Source organism: Oryza brachyantha, chromosome 5 (assembly GCF_000231095.2).
Source record: "Oryza brachyantha chromosome 5, ObraRS2, whole genome shotgun sequence".
NCBI classification, from domain to species: Eukaryota; Viridiplantae; Streptophyta; class Magnoliopsida; order Poales; family Poaceae; genus Oryza; species Oryza brachyantha.
The window spans coordinates 16,250,732-16,271,705 of record NC_023167.2 but is presented as its reverse complement, the minus strand read 5'-3'; the positions used below and the strand labels follow the sequence as shown (position 1 = coordinate 16,271,705).

General features: G+C 39.1%; 1 protein-coding gene across 11 annotated transcripts; it reads left to right on the top strand.

The window, feature by feature from the left end:
• Positions 1 to 1,856: 1,856 nt before the first annotated feature.
• LOC102711809 (zinc finger CCCH domain-containing protein 36-like) lies at positions 1,857 to 20,755 on the top strand. Of its 11 annotated transcripts, none has more exons than XR_001550380.2 (7): positions 1,857 to 2,227; positions 3,889 to 4,012; positions 4,158 to 4,336; positions 4,445 to 5,877; positions 5,954 to 6,085; positions 18,170 to 18,253; positions 19,931 to 20,755. XR_001550380.2 is itself a non-coding variant. In XM_015837687.2 (5 exons), the coding sequence occupies exons 1-5, from the start codon at positions 2,107 to 2,109 to the stop codon at positions 5,981 to 5,983; spliced, it is 1,887 nt and encodes a 628-aa protein (XP_015693173.1). In that variant the 5' UTR covers positions 1,857 to 2,106; the 3' UTR covers positions 5,984 to 6,261. The 11 variants fall into 11 exon arrangements, 1 of the variants encoding a protein (XP_015693173.1); XR_001550379.2 differs by having other exon boundaries at positions 19,749 to 20,755; XR_001550378.2 differs by having other exon boundaries at positions 19,006 to 20,755.
• Positions 20,756 to 20,974: the final 219 nt, after the last annotated feature.

Here is a 20,974-nt window from a genome sequence, read left to right as displayed (position 1 = left end):
AACAACGGCGCTATACATACAATGGAATGTATGATTCTGTCCACATGTGATGATGTCAGTCTGCGGTGTATACGCTGCTGCCGTCTGCGCCGTCCACGGCGTATGCGCTGCTGGTGTGAGATCGTACACGGGTCATATGGGACCAGTTGTATGTATAGTAGTTTTGAAAAAATAAATTGGCATGATTTTTAAGCTCCCATCGTTTCGCTTATTAGAAGAAAAGGTGAAAACGTGTTTTTACAAATGAAAAATAATTTACAGGTAAAACTTTTACATACGTGTCCATAGCGACTCAAAAGCAAAAGTTGTAAAACAAACTAGGGTGAAAAAAATCACAAAATCAAGTATAAAATTAAGTTTGAAAATTCAAATTTTGGCTTATAAGCAGTTGTAACTGCGAAATAATGAGAACCTTAAAGCAGTAAGTTTTTTATAAAAAAATTGTTATCGATTTGGAAAGTGGACTCGTGATAAATGAGAAAACTTTCCTCCTATACTACTCTGTCAAGTGGAGCCTAAGGGCATGTTCAAAGGTAGAGTTTATTATCGACTCTTATCTGATCCATGTCAGCAACAAGAACCTATTTTATGATAATACGTATCAAGGTAAAGTCAGATATGGTTTCTTTATTAATGCAATAAAATATTTTTTATTACACTGTTTTCTTTTTGTCCACCCTCATGCAAGAAAATTTTCTTTAATAAATGCTAAGAGTCGACTTGTCATGCATGACAACGGTTTTTCTCTCTTCTTTTCTCTCTTTACGCCATATCATCAAATTTACATACGAAGCTTTTGAGAGAGTAAGCTAATAAGCATCTTTGTACGCAGGGTTTCCATTACCGCGATAACCAGTCCCTCCGCGGAGGCACGGAGTATGTAGGGTTTCCCTATAACATATCCTAAATGTCACAAATATAGTCACAAAATATCTTTTTTGTTTTTTTGCATTTTTTATATTTTTTAAAGTTTTTTTTGCATTTAACATCTCACAAATTTTCTTGTTTTTAAATCTTCTTCTCCCTACGGTTTTCTTGCGGTAACCGCGGTTTTCGCCGTTCTTACGCGCTGTTCCGATAAACATTAGCCGCGGTTACCGCGCGGTAACCACGTAAAACCGTACGGTAGCCGCGATTATTGCACGGTTTTGAATTCAAATATTTGATTTTTCAAATTCATCGCGGTCTTTACGGCATTCACGGTTACCATGCGATAACCATGCTAACGGTTACCGTGGCAGGGACGGTAATCGCAAGAAGTATAATATGTCATAGCTATATTATCACTAGTAGAACCAAGAGTGGCCCTTCAACTTAACTAACACACTTTGAATTATACTTTGAATTTGGCGGATTTTTTAGTTGCTAGCTACACAAGTAACACCGTAACACCTATATCGTCTTCTCAATGGCTCAATAGCTATCACTTATTAATCTTTCTCGTGCTAAAAAAACCATCAATTTTTTAAGGCTTGGCTATAACCCAGACAAAAATAGCACATGCTATATAGATGGTTTTATGCTTACACCTCCTACTCTCTACTCTAATAACATCAGATATCTTAACACATACCATTTATATATATTACTCTTTTATCGTATATTTATATAATCATAATTGACACGAGATGTATTGCAATATATTTATTTCATAATGTTAATCATAGTTTATATTGGAAGTATTTTATTTAGAAACATGGTAGCATAGCAGATATTTAATTAAAAGCTATCGGGATTACACTAGTTATAAATTCATCGCTGTCTAATTTTGGGATACTTGTATTCCACATCAATATTGGTACATCCGTAATAAATAGGGCCCTCTGTATCCCAGCCGAGGGAGGGAGACGGCATCATCCGCCGCCGTGGTAAAGGCCCAAGGGCAGCAGCGAAAGTAACGCGTGGAAAAGGGGGGGACATCTCCGAGTCCCAGAGCGAGAGAGGACTGAAGCGGACGAGACGACGAAGGTTTTTTGCTCCCAATCCCCCACCCAAACACATCAACGTCGCCGCCGCATCGTGCTCATCCAGCTATCCCCCCTCCATCCGAGCCCTTCTCCCCCACGGCGGGGGCTGCGGCTGCGGCTGCGGCTGCGAGGCATTCGGATGGCGGGCACCGGCCGGAGCGCCGTGCTGCCGGCGACGGACGAAGCTGTGAAGGCCGGCCGGCCGGGCGTGGGGCCGACGAAGAGGGCCAGGGATCCGGCCAACGCCAAGGATCTCAACGGTATACCGCCGCGATCGCTCTCTGCATGCAAGCTTTATCTGTTCATATGATGTTAGATTTGTGCATGCATGGTGCGGATAGGGGATGCAGATGGGGGATGCGTGCTCTTCGACTTATTATCCCGTCCAGATGTGTGCTGCTAATGCTTGTTTTGTTGTTTTTTCTGAAGGAGCGAGGATAATTTTTTGAAGGAATGATAGGATTAGAAGTTGATTGATGGATATTTTGGTTAATACTAGCTAGTACGGCATCCTGTTATTTAGGACTATCTAAATAAGACTTTTAGTTTGCTATTGCGTTATTGGTAGATGGATGAACTCCTGTTTATTTTGCTATTCGGTTATTGGTAGGTGGGTGGACTCCTAATGCTGAGTGCCTGTAGCTTGGCTTGTTATAGATTGCTTGTTATGATGTCATCGATACTGTTGCTGGATATTTGTAAATAGTGATTAGATGGCAGATGGATGTTACAGTAACCTGAAGCATGAATTATTGAATTGTGCAATGAAGCAGAATGGCATAATATTTGATGCATTTAGTTGCATTTGTAGTTATGCTCAAGATTACACGAGTATACTGTCCCCTCGTTTGCATGCTGCAGCCAATCCAGGAGAATGTGCATGAGTTTGTTTTCCTCTTTCTTCCATCTGTGTTTGTATTGAGGAACTTTATCAAATATGCATTTGTTTCCTTTGTAGCCAAATATTCCAACATCTCAAAGGTAACAACTCCTTGCTACCTTATCGAAGAATTTAACATTGCTTGTCTATTGAAATTGCATAAATACTTTTTATGGTTGATCATACAGCTGACAAACATTGCAAACAGAGCAGACATGCACACTCATTGCTGCAATAACATGCCCTTCAGTTAATCAAGTAATTTCTGTTTCCAGCGGTGTAATGAAATGGTTAACTGTTGTGCAACCTTTTGCTCAGCAGAAAACTTGGAAGTTCCCCTAGACTCATGTACTGAGGTTTAGTAGATTTGCATGTCAAATTTCTGAATCATAGTTTCATCACAAGAAGGTTGCTGATTATGTTTGAATAGCTCTTGGTTCAAAAAAAGATGATGTGGACAATTCTAATAACTTTTCCTATATTACAGTGGTATCATTGGGATTATGGGAGTTTTTAGACATGTAGTACCATGAGAAAAGTGCTATCTGATATACCAAATTTGATCTATATTATTTATAGTTGGTCGGATTTCTTCTTTCATGCTATCTTCCTCTTATCTTCGATTAAATCCACCTTTGTTTTTTATCTAGTTCCATTATAGTGATGCTCCTGTGCATTGAACCCTCATGTCCCACTTTTATTTCTGTAATACACTTTCTGAACAATGAGAAATTTCCATCTTGGCATAACCTGCAAATAGAAGCTACGTTTAAATCCAATAAGTTCAAATTCAGCAATAATTGATTTCGGAGCATCTTCATAAGTATCTTACATCAACTGTGATTGATTGCTCCCTGGACATCTTGTGATGAATGATCTTCAATAGTGGTATGATGGGTGGTAATGGTAGGCTACTCTGGAAGGAATCCTTAAATTTGGTATCTTAACTATTTCAAGTGGTTTAACATTCTTTTAGGTTAAGAAAAATGATTATAGCAATCTGTCGAAACTTGGATGTCATTATGACCATACATCATCTAGGTTTTGTTGGAGGGTTTGCTGCTGAGAAGAAACCAACAGTGCAGGCCAATAGCAACAAGAAATATCAGAAGAAAGGTGGGAATGTTCTTGTATCACAAAGTTCACCAGATTCTAATGGTTTGAGGTATGTTAATTGACACCACTACTTTTGCACGCGCTAATGAATCAGGAATTTGAACTTTAGTAAATTTTCTTATTTACTGTGATGTTTGACTAAGAACAAACTCCTTTGTATATCGCATCTTAACAACAATCTATTTTGTTACTAGTTCGCAACAAAGATTTGGGAGTTCATCTCCTGGTGGAGATCTGAGGAATAAAGCCAGAAAACCGACCAAAATATGTATCTTTTATGCTCAAGGGCAATGCAATAATGGGACGAGTTGCACCTTTCTTCATAAAGGAGAGGTATCTGGTTCTGATAACCAGGGTTATGAACATCATAGAGGTATGAACATTTTCAATAAAATAAGTTGAAGAATATCATGCAGCTGTGAGCTTATGATTGCCCTGTCAATTTGAACACTTTTGGTTGCTGCTTACATGTTGTGTTCAGGCACTGGAGAAGGATCTCAAATGCAACATTTATCCGACTTCAAAGAGCTCCAGCTTGGAAAAGTGGGCTTGTTCCAGAATGAGATAAATATAACCCTTATTCATGCATATGGTGAAGATAACAAGGGGCTGTCACATCCCCTTGTTAAACATAGTCCTCACACGCCAAAGGTTTCACATGGTTCCAAAATTGATGGTTCATTGACTACAAAGCCTACTGATGAGGTGGTTCAGTTTCCAGTAGTTCAAGAGAAGAACCATGGACCTTATTTCATGGGACATCAAATTAGTTTGAACAATAACAGCTGTTTGGATGATAGGGGTGCCACCTCTAGATTGCGCCTGGATGGAGGAAATCTGCAGTTTGATATGGCCAAGGGAGGCAGTCCAAGGGATTCACTTCTCTCAAGATCTTACCTTGAAATGAACCCCTTAAAGCCTGATTATCGGTATCAACCGTTTGACTCAACTATTTGTTTTGATCCTCGCCAATATAGCAAGAAGTTATCAGCTTACGTTGGAGCAACAGAGAATCTTCCTTGCAAATATCAGGAAGAAAAAAGTTCAAGACATGCCTCATACAACTTGAATTGTTTTACCGGATTCAGAAACCCAAGCTATGACAGCTCTGATTATTCCTTGGCTAGTCAATCTCTTCGAGCAACTTCTCACTCGGGAACCCTTCCTCTTCATCGATTAGCACCTGATAAGGATGGCAGCCACCATAAAGATGCTGATATTGACAAGGGTGTTACCTCTAGGTCTACATTACATGTGAGCAGTTCACCTCAATCTGTGGTAGCATCGCCTGGGAAACTTTCCCCAGTCAAGGATGAGGTTTGGATAACTTCAGTGCCTTTTGTACCTTCTTTTGACTTACCTGATTTTCTTGGCAGTGCATCATCTTCAAAAAGTCAGTATGAGCCACTTGTAGACAGAATCGACCCTCCCAAAGTTGAAAGTTTAAATAATCTGAAGTCCTCAAACATATCCTGTAGCATTTCAAATCAACATGGAGATACGAATGCTATAAGAGGGAGGAGTCTTGAAAAACCATTGACTTGTGCTGACAAGTTGGCAAGGAATGCATCTGCTAAAGGATCAAATGAATTTGTAGGCTTGATTTCATATGATAGGGGACACAACTCTAGCCTAGATGATGATAATAGGGTGAAAACCTGTGAAAGGAAAGATGTTGTATCACTTAACGATGAGAAAGCAGACTTCCGTTTTCATTTGGTGGAACATGTTAAGGAGCTGGTGAAACCAATCTGGAAGGAAGGCAATCTGAGTAAAGATGCTCATAAGCTAATTGTAAAAAAATCTGTTGATAAGATTTTTGCTTCAGTTGAGCCAAGTCAGAGACCAGGGACTAAAAAGTTGATAGCTACTTATATAGAAGCCTCTGCACCAAAGATAGAGAAACTTGTGAAGGTAAAATTCTTGAATTTGTTTGTCAATGATACATATTGCCAGTATATGTTTGACTTCTGTATGTTTTTCATCACAGGCATATGTTGATCGTCATCGGACAGCATGAGATCCAAACTTTTGATTTCTGAGCTACAAATACAGAGGAGATGGGGTCTGAGCCTGTTGTCCTACCAAAGAGCATATTGCTGTGCTAGATGTTTCCAGTAAGGTATTCTGTTACATGAACCTGTTTGGTCTTGTAGACTTTCAGTCTGGACTCCCTAATATCATCTAAACATGGTGGATGTTTAATTTAATATGTTTGCATGTTAGCTGAGGGGATCTAATGCAACCAAGACAGAATCTTTATTGCATGTGTGGTTAATCTATGGATTAAAGAGTGCTGTGCCCTCATCTTTTCACTTCTGCTTATGCTTATAAGCCAAAATTTGAATTTTCAACCTTAAATTTGGAGTTTATTTTGGGTTTTTTCCACCGAAGTTTATTTTCCAGCCTTGGCTTTTAGTTCGCTAAGAATACGTATATAAAATTTTTATTAGAAATTATTTTCATTTGCAAATATGTTGTTTGGCTTTTTCCATGTTGTTTGTTCTGTTTGGTGAAACATTCATCTTGCTGAAAATGTTATGTCCTACTTAAAATGTGATGCCAACATAATTTATGATGATAAGTGGACAAGAGATGTGGAAAATAGAAGTATAGAAATGGACCATGTGATGAACTGGTCTCATTTGATGGTTGAGCATATAGTATATATACAAAGTCAAACCAATGGTGCAAGAGATTGAAAGCTAACTGGTAAGATTCTTATCATGTTGGTATTTGGTGCCAAAGTATGGCATAATACCTTTCATTGTTATGTTTGTGGGCTAACTGTAACAGCCCGAGTTTTCCCCTAGCCTAAATCGTAATTGAAAATGAAATAAAGAATTATTTTTGCTTTAGGCAAGAGTTAACTAAGTGAAAATAAAATTATTTAATTAATTGGGTGAGCTGTTATGTTTGTGGGCCAAGCCAGCTTTCGCGTATGTGGGGTGAGCCCGTGCCGCCGCCGTGGCCGCCCAAGCTGCCAGTCCTTAGAAACCTGGAACGTGGAATGTGCCCATGTTCCGCGTTCCGGGAATTCCGTTCCGGAACGAGGAACGGGAATGGCCGGGAACGACGTCCAAGAACCTATGGAACGTGATCCGACGCTATCGGGTACATGGAGACGGTTTGAAGAAGATTCAAGATCAGTTCGTGGACATCGGACGGATTTTAGTGGTTTGCATCTAAGGGACCAAATAAAATTCGCATGGCTTAGAAAACAACAACAAAAAAAAGCTCGAGCAAGATTCAAACACACAACCAAGCAGTATTGTAGCCTAAAGATGACACTGCAATACCACAAGGGAACATTGTTCTGAAACAACGTTCCGGGAACATCGTTCCGGTCACACTTGGGACGCGTTCCATCTGTGTTAGGAACATATGGAATAGGTATACCCCCTTCGTACGATGGTTTCATAAAATGATGTTCCACGTCCCACGTCCCCGTTCCGCGTTCCCAATGTTCCAGGAACATGGCTTCTAAGCGCCAGTCGTGGCTGACCATGCTTTAGCAGTGTGCCCCTTCATCCCTTCTCTTTTCTTCTTCTTTTTGTATGATTCCTTAATCCATACGATCTTTCTATTTTACTTTTATCCAAATCTTTCCTTTCGTATGGGGAAGATTTCTTCCCTACGGACTTTTCGATATATCCTCATCCCCCTCTATTTAAGCAACCCTCCAAGAAGGGGGGGGGGGTGTTTTCACACCTTTTGATCTCAGTCACTGCCTCTTTGCACTGTTGTGTCATGCGTTGCCCTTGCTCCACTGTCACCCACCGCACCCACCGCAGCTATCGACCATGAGTGACGTGTCTGAAGCCCTTGTGATTGTTGCCGCTAAACCCTGGCGCGAGTTGTCGAATAAGTAGATTCGTCGTGCGAATTCCCTGTTCATGCGTGCGAATTGGCCATTAATGTAGCAAATCTGCAAGTTGTGGTTGTCTTTTTCTGCTCATCCGTTTCATGACTTGTGGGACAAATCGGTATTCGCTGTGTGAATCTACGCTTCCCACACGTTTCTGATTTTGTCTGTGTGAAGTGTGAACCCTTGTTTCGTACAAGCTTATGAACTGTTGGTGCGAAGCATTAAAGGTTTTCATGCGAATCTGTTATTCGTGCGCAAGTCGGTAATCTGTTATGTCGATAGTCATGTTTCTGCTTTCACGAACCGATTTGCCTTTATCATTGAGACTTGTACAACAGCAATGGTGAATCTGAGTTCTTGACAAGAGTCGTTAACTAGTCTACTCGTCATCAGGGTAAAGTCACGTTTTCCCTCCTGTTTTACAGGTTTTGTTCGTGTTGTCATTTAAAAGTCGCTAACTCGTTTTAGGTTTAGCTAAGAAAACAACAAAACTTCTAAAATTCATAACTAATTATCCCGAAGTCGGTTTAAGCCCATTTTAATTACAGTAGATCAATAATTTTGTTAGGAATCCATTAAAACTAGTTTTTTACCGTTTCAATGGCCCAATGTATTGTTTTGAGTGTTTTTAGTTATACGCTTTAGATTTCGGCAAAACCGAGGGTTTGGTCTACTACGAAGTGGTAGCCCAAGCTTTCCTAGAGTCTCAATGCAAGTCACATTGCAATCCTTGTGTATGTGTATCCCTGTTTTTAAATTATTTCCGCATTTCTAAATTATTTATTCATTCTTTTACAATTACATGCTATACGGGAATTACCTATGCTTCGCTATTAAGCCCTATGTTGTGTTTATCCTTTTAGCTTGTTACCAGGTATGTTTGTTATTGAATTGACATGCTTAGCCATGTGATGTAGACTAGGGTTTCCGATCTTCCTAATGATTCTAATAATCTCTCGATTTGGTGGAGTGAGACACAACTCGATCTGGCTTCTGAACGAACACGCCATTGAGCCCCGCAATCGCAATACCACGTCTCTTCTGGTTATCAACTGTGTCGACACCTACTTGACCTCACCAAGAAGGCTAATCCTTGCTTGCGAATTGAAGAACACAAACGAAAACAAGATAGACTGCAACCAAATTGCAGATGAATGATTAAACTCACAAGTTGGGGTCTTACAAACCGAACGAACGACGAAATTGTTCTAAACAATCTAAGCAAAACCCAAACCCTAACTATAGCGGTGCCTACTAATATATGGAGTTTAGGATCGTGCAACACCCCTTGACGTAACCCTAATGGACTCCAACACGATACACGACTGGAAGACCCAAAATTCGGTGACACAACACTGGGGCAGATTCTGAACGTCAACTTGTTCGGATGATTTCCATTGACTTGTAATGAATTTGGTTGTGGGACCAGAACCATTGGAAGGGTTATGTTCTTAGCTTTCCATCCATATAAAGAACACCCCAATCCTAGTTCGTATGCGACTTGGGCGCCCATTTTAGTACAGACTGATCCTGGACTCCGAATCGTACTCGAAGTTAACTTGGTTTGGACCTCCATGTTGATTTGAATGTCCTCTCTCGTTCTCCACGCCTCTAAGTCTCTTTCTAAGTGTCTTCTTGTCCTCTCCATTGTTCCTAAGTATTATAGAATCATTAGGTAGCAATCTATTCTGAAAATCATACAAACTTGAACTCATCTGTAAATTCAATCGTTGCGTGCGAGCTCTTGTAATTAGACCTTGAATGGTCAATAGAGGTTTGTCGTGTTTATCCGAAAGAGTGATGTTCTCATCAACATGCTTAGTTGATATTCCAACCTCGTATAAATTGGGTTGGGACACTATATTCATTCTCATTAATAAGCCGAGATTCAGTCTCACAATGAAAGTAGTTCATGTTATAGTGTTTTACTAAAACTACTAAAACATGATTAATGGTGAGCTGCGAATGCATAGTGTTTGATGGTCATGCTCATGCCAATTAAGGACTGGTTCACGGGAACCCTTGGGAGACTTATCCGTACTTAGTGTAAGCTAGTGTGGGCAATGGCTAGGCTTGAAACATAGTTTTCTCCGTTCCTAGGCACCCAGGAGAGGGTAGGCGTGAAGGAGTTGGGCCGGCTTGGGGATGGACTAATTGGTTCTCGTATCTACCTTGGCAAATGGGGATAGCCTGCCCAAACAGGATGAGGGTGTGGGAGGCGCAACATCAGTGTGGTATGAATGGTTAGGAATGGATTATGTGGACGGTAGTCTTGTCACATCTTCTTCGCAGGATGTGGTGACATGCCGACCTACAGGTAGGTACGTTGGGTTGTCTTGTGGGTAAAGTTGTACACTTCTGATCAGAGTAAAATTGTACTAACAAAAGAGTCCACGGTTATGGGCGATCGATCGAGATTCCTTGCGTTTCACCGTTTTTATGATTAAATGAACCTGGTTAATAATTTGCTAAGATAGATGGGTTAACCTAGTAATGTATGGTTTAGCACAATATTAGTGGCACTGGTATTGTGCGGTTTAACACAATATTAGTGTTTGTTGGGCCTAGTTTGATGTGGTGTAGCACTAACTATTGTTTGGTTTAATTATTATTGTTAATTATCAATATTTTTTATTTTGCTAAATGTTTTATAAATGTTGTTTATGCAAAAGTTAGCCTTGGAGCCCATTTCCTTTGTACTTCCTATGTATTATTATTGCATTTGTCCGGTGTGGCTTGTTAAGTTGGTGGTTGTACTTAGCCTTGTAAATTCCTACCTTTTCCCAGAAGCTGGAGCTGCATCAGACGAAGATCTATCCGACGAAGATCTTTCGGAGTATTAGATGTGTTGTTACGCTCGAGGACTGCCTATCGGCTGTTGCCAGCTTCTTAGCGCTTTAGTTTCCTTTTCCGCTGTGTTGCTTAAGGCTTTTATTTTATTTGTTTTGTCAGATGATGTAACTGTATTAGTTTTTCGTAGTGTGTAACTAGGCTAGTCTGGATCGGGATTTAATAGATGTTATTGTTAAAAAATTGTTTAAATTTCTAGGCAACACTAATGCATTGGATAACATCCTCTTTTGCCCTCTGTGGTTAGATCCATTGTCTGGCCAATGGTAACTACTTGATGTCCATATGTTTTTCTTCTCAGAATGACCCTTAGCAAGGGACCTCCTACCAGTATCCCTCTTTATGGTTGCCAGCTGTTGACGTCAAAAATGTGAACGTTGACGCGTCACACACGAAGGCCTGAGAGTCAATCTTAAACAGCTATAGTGCAGGACATAAATTCTTAGAATGCGCGGGCATGCCAGTCAGTTTGATCCTGCAACTGACAAGATGAACAGTAAAACAAGCCGATCGGCTATCGAGCCGATAGGTAACTAATAATCCAGCCGATCAGATGTTTATGCTGCAACGGTTAGCCGATAGGATAAACAATCGGCTGTAAATATTAGACCAACATAACCCGCCAAGTCACTTATTAATCTTAGTCGATCGGACGAGCCCCTATAACCAGATCGAACTAGACGTACAGAGATTAGACTTAACCAAGACAGTATGTAGTCGAGCACAATATGATTATAGGAAACATGAAGATCGATAAGGCTAATAAATAAACTGACGAATTACTTGGAATAAACAATGAATCATGTGTTGCGATCGGCTAAAACCAATTTGCATGTAATTCTCATAAGCCGATGCAACCTAAATAACTGCCGATCTAACTAAATGAAGTCGATTGGTATGTAGTAAAGCAATTGGCTACTATATTGATGTAAATATGATAAACATGTAGATCGACAAAAATCATCGGCTATAGACGGCGGACAAACAACCAAGATCGATAAAATACCTAGCCCAGATTATTAAGAATAATCATAGAAGATTGGAACCAACCAAGACAGTTCAAGATTAAACCTAGCAATGCCAGGATAGATACTAAACAGATCTAGATTGCTATCAAGCCAATGAGCCGATGACTGATAACCTATCGGCTGGTACTCCGATAGAATAATGAACAAAATACATTGATCTGATATAAACCATCTGACAAACGCAATCTACTAGATCGGACCGAACCGAGACAGCACTAGATTGAATATGTCAAACAACGAATATCAAACCAACGTAGATCGCCAAAGTGGTCGACCAGATCAACTCAAAACACGAAAGTGATCTAAGTTGAAACTGACACGTTAACTAGCAATCGCTCAACTAAATTAGAATATCGGACCGAACCGAGACAGTCCTAATCTAGCATATGCGATTACCGTGGCCCGGCGGAACGATGGACTTACCCCTCCGCCGGAGATCGAAGCGATGTAGCCCTGCGTCAGGTGCTAAGTTCCGCTGGAGTTGGAAACCTCGAAAGAGGGTGGCGATGCGTCGAAAGTAGTTGATCTAATTATGATGTAGATCCTTTACAATGACCCCGGACATAAATATTTGTACCCTCGGGTGGATGCTAATCCATGTCGGATACGACTCCTAATAGATAAAAAGAAATAACAAACTCTATCTCTAACACGACACGATTTCTAATATATAAAAGAAAACAAACAAGTCCCGATCGGACTCTAATCTCTTAGAGATAAAATCCTAACTAACTCTAACTACTAGATAAAATTACGCTGCCATGTCTTGGTCTTCACGATTCCCTGTTGAATTCGAACTCTTCCAGATAAAACTTCTATCGGCGATTGCACCTTTTCTTATCCGAATCCAATACGGAAATTTACCAAATTTTAGTGTTAACACCAGCGTATTGTGAAATGTGTGAAATATGATGTGGGCCCCTTAAAGTAGATAGCTCTAAGTCAATAATAAGACCCTCAAGGAGGATTACCTAAATACTTTGTTCCATGATATAAGCTATTTTGGTTTTCCCTATATTCATCTATAATTACACATACATACATATCCAGATTCATTAGTATCCATATGATTCCTAGGAAAACCAAAATATCTTATAACATGTAACAGAGGTAATAATATGTAAAGAATTATGCTGATCTAACTTGGAATTCAGGTTTTTGGGCACTCTCAAGGCCATCTTTAATGGCATGGAGGTGTAATTGATCCAACCATAGATGGTTTAACCTTCTTGACAAAATTACCTGCTGTTTAATGCGTGAAGTCTGAATAGATCCATTTATAGTATGAAGTAATAACCCTTGAATGTGGATTTTGCTTCGCATGTGCTTTTCTTCACATAATATGTGTATAAGTCAATCCATATCAAGAAAGTATTAAGTTGTGTACCTTCATGGGTAACATGGCAATTTAATGGATTTAAAAATGAAGGGATTGCCTCAAGAACATAAATATACCTACCTATTGATCTCATGTTTGTGAATTTAGGTTGGGCACTTTATAGTTTCCACTAGGGCAATATTTAGATATTCATTACCACAAATGGTTGGGATCTCCTAAAGTTTTATTCCATAGTTTGTTAAGTACTACTCAAACAAAGATAGGAGGTTGATGGGCCAGAGATAGCATGATCAAGGGGTTGAAGGACCAACATGGTCTGCAACTTGCTACTAGATGAAATGATTTGCATGAAAGGTTAGGTTATTCGCAAGAGGACCAGGTGATCCTAAGCGGACAGATGAACTAAGTCGGATTAGTCAAGTGGTCCAAGGCAAGTAATTTGGCAGAGAAGATGGATTCGAGATTGATCACGAAGTGCTCCTAGTTGGATCACCTAGTCATAGAAGGGTTATATTTGTGATAAAGAGGGACACAGGGTGAGAATTACACCTAGATACAAACCAATGCTCATACCAAACTATGATGTAGTAGTTTGACTTAGTTTGAATTATTGTAGTAGTATAAATGAAACCTAAAACAAGTTAAACCTAAGCATAGAATAAATCCTTCGAGGAAGTCGTCTATTTTGGTTCTTGGGGATGTAGTGCTGCTTTTTTTGCTTCAAGTGTTGTCGAATCAATTTTGCAAATCCAGGCAGTCTAGGCTTGTCATTGGGTGTAGCCACCAAAGATTTCATAACACATTTGACTATCGTTATTACCTAGTAAGGATTGAATTGAATCTGAATGTTATTGGCGATTCTTGCATCCGCCCAATTGCATAGTGAGCAATTCCATGCTCGTCATGTAGAAAGAGGTTGACTCATGTTGTGTTGATGCCATTTTGGCAACATGGACAAGGGTGGAATTTTACGGTGCTCTCTATCTCGTTGATTGATCTTATAGTGAGGGGATAATTCTTGCTTTGATTATGACGTTGATGACAACAATGATGGAAAACCTAACCTTATTGTGACTAGAAACCATTCATAATTAGGATGACTAGAACAAAAACTACAATACTCAACATGATGGATTAAACTATAAACAAAATAAAACTGAATTAAAATTGTGAGGTTTAGAATTAGGGCTCAGTGATGAGAAAAGTTGACATGTCTATATCGTAAGTGATAGTAAGATGAAATAAAATTACAAAACTGAAATGTTCAACAATTAACGAAGGCTTTGATCCAACTAATGGCGCCTTTTCTCATGGCCTAATCTTTTGGAGAGGGGATAACCCTACCTTTGGTTGAATGTGACATTAATGAAGTGGCTGCCAAGATTACGCATCACATGAAGGGGTGGACCTTGGCCTTGGGCGAAGCTTGTGATTGAAATTCCACTATGTTGGACATGGCTTTCCACCATGTAAATGTAAGCATGGCCTAGAGTGCAATGTGACTGGCTTGACCATGGTTGAGTGATGTGCAATGGAGAATGCAAATGAGAAAATACTGCAAGAACAAGTGAGATGCAATTTGATTGTTGCAGGGAATTAAACATGAGAAGCAAAGTTTGAGATATAAGTAGGTCTAATAAACGCGGCAAATCAACACACTATTATGGGGCCTTGAATCTATAGTTGACTAGATGGTTTAGGACTAGAGACAAAATGAAAAGCACTTGTAAAAATTAACTAAGCAAATCCCAATTGCTCTAGGTGTTGGTGGCTTTTATAAGGGAATATGGAGGAAAAATGTAACACCATGCATTCAAATTCCATATTAATTTTCTCTTATGTAGATCAGGACCTCGTATGCACGTTTACATTTTCAACCTTCATGTTAAAGGGTTGTCTGAGGGTACTATTGTTAGAGCACTAAGGCTTATAAAATTAACTCTTGCCTACGTGAGCTTCCAATGTGGTACTAAATGGACACTACACCAATCACTTATAGGGCCAACGTCACCACTATATATTTCAAACAGGTAGAGGTGTTACAATCACCTCCCTCACTCCCCAAAGGACCAACGTAATCTCCCTTCGATGTGGATTGTTCAGTTACCACTTGTAACACCATGCCTCAATTCACATTAGTATGTCATTTACACTTTCGTACTCATTTCATGTCAGAGGTTAACCCAGGGGTACTATGGTTAGAGTGCTAAAGCTTATAAGCTAACCCTTACCTGCCTAAGCTTTCAAGGTGGCACCATTCTGTCATTACAATCATTACTAGGTCACTTGGGACAAAGTGACCTAGAAGTCGTTATACATGTGCTCTAGGTCATGGAGGTGGTAGGTTGCATGCACAAGGTTGCTTGTTTCAGTGATTTGGGAGTGCTAAGCATGAATTTGGTGGTGAGACCGGTTGCTAATTTGGATTGATATCATCTTAGGAGAACCAAGATGATGAATTGACCTTGAAACGTAGTTGATGGAGGTCTTAGCATGGATGTCTATTGCCTTTATAGATTCTCCAAGCATTTGATGCATCCTTGATCATGAAAACCTCTCTTTTTATGAAGATGAGACGAGCATAGCAATATCATCTCCTCAAATGAATAGAATAAAATCTAACATAAATTGCGCATCCTTTGTCAAAGTTTTGTGTTCTTATTTATGTCCAAATACTTGATGGTCATATTGAAATTTATGTTTTACCCTTCATGTGGGGTAGGAAGCCTAGGAAAGTGTAGCATTCAATGCAACTTTAATTGTGCATAGAGGACATAAAGGAAACAATGTGGGACTAGAGAGATGGAAACCATGGAGACTAATAGGTAAGTTCTTCATTTGATGATTGGACTAACATCTCAATCTAAATTAGCACGACAAACCGGTTTTGCATCTAACATCCTAGCGTCAATTGGTGATAGGAGTGAACTGGAATGGAGTTATTGAATAGGATAGTATCTACTCCCTTTGTCCCTAAATAAGTTCATCTTTCTAGTTCGATTTTGAACTAGAAAGATGAACTTGTGTTGGGATGCAGGAAGTAAGTTCTAAGGTCTAGGAATTTAGGTGGACTTGTTCCTGAATGAAACACGTTATATTTAAAATTTGTAACATGGACATGCATGGCTTTGTCATGCCAAGCTAATATCCATATTATCAACTGAACATACCGTAAACTTGCATATATTGCAAAATGGTCAAAGTATTTGTACTGGCTATATAAAATAGCTTTCATTTAGCCAAAGATTCACTTTTCTAGAAAGAGGATCAAATTGTGTCCCTTATTTTTATTTGGCTCAAGCTAATATATACCCATCAATTTAGTCAGAGAACAATCCAGTTAGCTTTGTAGTTAACTTAATAATTTCTATATAGCTTTGAAATGTTTGAATGACTTAAAAATATCACCCTTTTTTTGCAGAAGCTAATGGCACCAATATTTTTAGTGATCACCTCATGGTCCTCTATGATCCATTCACATTTCACCTAAGAACTTCTTTCAGTTGTATTGATTGGAATAACAATTGGGTTCATATTGTATTTGGCTTAATACCTGTCTTAAGTTGATGCGAAGAACTAATTTCCATTTAGCTTATAATATTTAGGTGACCACCACCCTTTGTTTGCAAAAGCAAATAAATGCCAATAATGGTGAATGCCCCTTCGATCCTCGATATTCCACATTCACCAATAGTGTATATATCCTTCATGTTATCTAGAAACTAAAATCCCCCCATTCGTAATATGATGTTCTTTACTTTTGGGCATGGCTTTTGGTCATTTATCTTATTCAAAGATAGCAAGCATGCTTAAAGTACCTTTAATGATATATCTAGTCACAACAAAGTAAACTATACTTGCAAGTTTTTTTTTTGAATAAGACGAATGGTCAAAGGTCATGTCCAAAATTAGCAATCTCATACACACTAATTAAATACCATGTGCACTACTCATTCAATACGTTGATTAAATATCACTCTCATAATGCTTTGCGCGTTGTGTAGAAATTGAGTCTTATGTAAGACCTAATGTCCTTTTTCTTTCTTCATTAAATATCTTGCCTCGTCACCAAAAACCCTATGTGGCAGTTCATTTAATTAAGTGGAGACCATCCTAACTGGAGCATTGGACTGCCCTAATAACTTCTCTAATTAAACCCCATCAATTTGAATAACCATTGACCTCCCATATTATTTTGACCACTTAATTTCTTTCCTACTATATTGCAAAGAGGTTGATGTAATGATTATATTATATCTAAAGCATTATGGATAAGTTTTAAAATAATTTCAGTTTATCCTCGAAAGATTTGAGCAAACGTTGTTCCAGAGGCAATTTATGGCCCCTCTTTTTGTAGCAAAGATCCGAAAGCAAACAATACCATTTAACAAGTTTATGTCTTATAGCATGCTATGCCCTACCAAAATTTGGTATTATGGGTATTTGAACATGTTTGATTCGCTGACTAGAAAATGATGTATTATACGACATATGACAATTGTAGCTTTATTTAGTGTTGGCAACAGAGCAAGTCGGGCCGGGTTGGGCAAGAACGGCCTCAACCCTTACCGGGGCCCTGTGGGGGAAGGCGACTCGGTGAGGACACAGCGCGGTGAAAGGCGTGGAGGCAGCGACTAACAGTGATGGGCACACTTTGGTTGGTTTCGCGCCCGGCGTGGAGGTTGAGCCTTCTCAAGATGGGGCGGCGGCACTGAGGCAGCAGAGGGGTTGACCTGTCATGACTCGTGAGGAGGGGAGAGGAGTGAAATTAGGGTTAAGGTTTATATATGCTTAGTAGTTGGGCCTATTGGCTGAATTTGTAGTGCGCAAATGCATTTCGAGGCCCCATGGGGAAATTTATGACCATCCTAGCCCCACCGAGGAAATAGCCATCCCTAGCTTTATGTGCCTGCTTCGAAGAGGATATGCTGATATATAACAATAGTTTTTAGATACGAAGGGTCATACCTTGCAGCTAGCTGATTAGATACTTGAAATACTGATTGGTTTGGCTTTAGGTATTATGTGGTGCTATTGTTCTTCTCTGTGGATTCAGTGTTATTCCTTGCACATTCTTTTCTTTTGTGTTGCACTTGACATGTTCTACTTTCTTGCTTTCAGTATGCAGTGTAGCCAATCTTACATGGAGCTCATCGGCACTAACAAGCTTTAACCAATGATAATATCCCTTGTTCTCCTTGTAAGGTATACTTCTCATATGGCATACTAGATATTTTATGAATTGTTGTAACCTTATGCATCCAAGCAGCATTCTTTTAGGGTTAATTGGATCCATGACATTATAGATTTTCCCGTTTCGAAAAATATCGTTACTATTCACTTATTTGGAGCCATGCCACTACAATTTCACACATTCTTTCAGCACATATTCTCTTTTTTTTTTTGACCAAATTGCCTGTCTTCTTCTTCACCCCCTTCATCCTTCCACTTCTCTCCTATTCTAATCCAGGGACCACAAGGCCTCCCCCAATGGCAGCGATACGGGTTGGCCCATTCGAGGGCCGCACCTCCACTGCCGATGCCAAATAAGCGAAATTGTAATTGCACATCTCCAACTAAGCAAATAGTAATGGTATTTTTCAAAACGGGCAAATTTATAATGGCATGGATCCAATTAACCATTTTTAATGTACTTTCTAAGGTGGTCAGTGATGCTATACAGGGGAATTCACAAGATATTTGATAGTGATCCTTTTGGTATTAAGTAATGGTTAGATTTGTTATTCCAAAAGAAAATTTATCAGGTGGGAAACTTATTTCCTGTTGACCTACCGGAGTTAATTGGCTTGGAATTACTGAAATCTCGTAGAAGTTTATGAACTTGAAGTTCAGGTTCCTCTGCGTACAAGTCAACCAAACTTATCAAAGAGAACATCATGACCCGTCTAAGATGAATACTTAGTGCTGAAATTATACACTGAGAAATGATTTTGCAGGATTTTGGTAAGATTGATATCCATGGAAATATTTTAATTAAATGTCTTTAAGCATGATTTGATACAACTATAAATGCGTACAGGTCAGCTTTTACTCCACTGCTTTCTAGATATAGAATGAGTTTCTAGAGTTGTCTTACCATAATGGCATTCTTAAAGATCCTAACCATTTACTGTAATGGTATACTGAGAACTGAAAATATGTACATCTAGTTTATTTATTACCTGAGTTGTCCATGTTGATTTTGTAACACAGAAATTGCACGATTTCCCCCTGAAGATGTTTATACTTGAAGTCTGCATGTAAAAATTATGCTCCTTCAATTTACAGATATGCATGCCATCGTTGCTTCCAAAATTTGTTGCCAAATGCATGTTGCTGTACAGTTTTGAGTCTGATTAAGTGTTGTTATTATGGTTAACTTCTGGTTACCCATCACATGGTGCTAAACTGCTAATTAAGATATTCACTGTGGGTACTATAGTCTTTGCAGTCAGTCAGTGCTTGTGTGCAATGTGCTAAATAGCATGTTTGTGAGTAACTGGATATAGATGAAATGCCAATTACACTTAGAAAAAATTCCAATGAGATTCTAACTCCAGATATGTCATCTGTTATAGTGCTATTATAGTGACTGTTCCAGAATTTCAAATTCTCTCTCTAAAAGAATATAAAACTATTATCGAATACTCACTCTGTCCCAAAATGTAGCCACCTAATATGGGATTTGACCCATTTGCAGGTTCGTAGTCCTAAGACGGGTCAAATACCATCTTAGGTAGCTCCATTTTGGGAAGGAGGGAGTAGTGATATTTTCCTCATTACAACTCACAAAAGTACAGTTATCATGCCGTAGTGATTAGGCCATCAAGTACGGTTGTTATCTTAATTAGTAACTCTAATTTGATGTGTACAACTTTTCAGGCAGCATGAATTCTATGTTTGATCTGGTTATGCTATGAGTGGAACATTAACACTAATGAGCATGCTGTTGATACTAGAGTAATATGGCATCTTGCTGCCTTCATATCCTTCCAATAATTCTTCGTGAAGGCACATAACATGGTACTTGTTTGTGCCAAGATGATTCAATGTTTGTCAAGCTCTCTATGAAGGCACATAACATTGGTTCAGTGAAATCAGTTTCCTTTGGCTGCTAAAGCTGGCTGACGTTTTGGTATTGTGCGTGTTCTGAGAGACGTTGCTCCTAAGATTTCAGTGAAGTTGATGCCAATCTGGAGTCTTTTTCCGAACTCAACGGAAGGCTAAGATGGCCTGCCTGAATGTATTTATTCTCAATGGTAGCAGTGCTGATGCAAAGCCCAAGCACAGCCATGAAAAGTATGAGATTGGGAAGTAAAAAAGAGTACAAGGAAATTATGTTGCATCTCCTTGTTGAATGTTGATGACGGCAGACAAAGTTTGTAGGTTCTTGGGTGTGCATTGAAGCCATGTTTTGATGGTGCAAATTTATTTTCCCTTCATGATATGATATTGGTTGGTAGAGTTGGAGAGAGATCTTGGAGATCTCTCAGTTCTTTGGATCTTACCTCTACTTCAGTTCATGGGTTACTAATATATTCAGAAACATACGCCAATCATGTACGGAATATGTATGTATTCATAGGCAAGTAATGCATTCAGAAAATTCTGCAAAGAGCGTTTTTCGTGTTTCACTGGCTTCAGTCGGTAATGGAAGTGACTGTGTTTACACCCCATCTGATTCAAAACAAGATAACTGCATAGAGAGCTTGACAAAGTGTTTGATATGAACTATAAACCTGGTCATTTTGGCCATGCTGATTAAGGCCTTGGTTAGTTCCTAAATTTTTTTAAAAAAACATCACATCAAATCTTTGGATACTTAAATAAAACATTAAACGTAGATGAATCAAAAAACTAATTACATAGTTATGAAAGAAATCTTGAGACAAATCTTTTGAGACTAATTAGTATATGATAAATTAG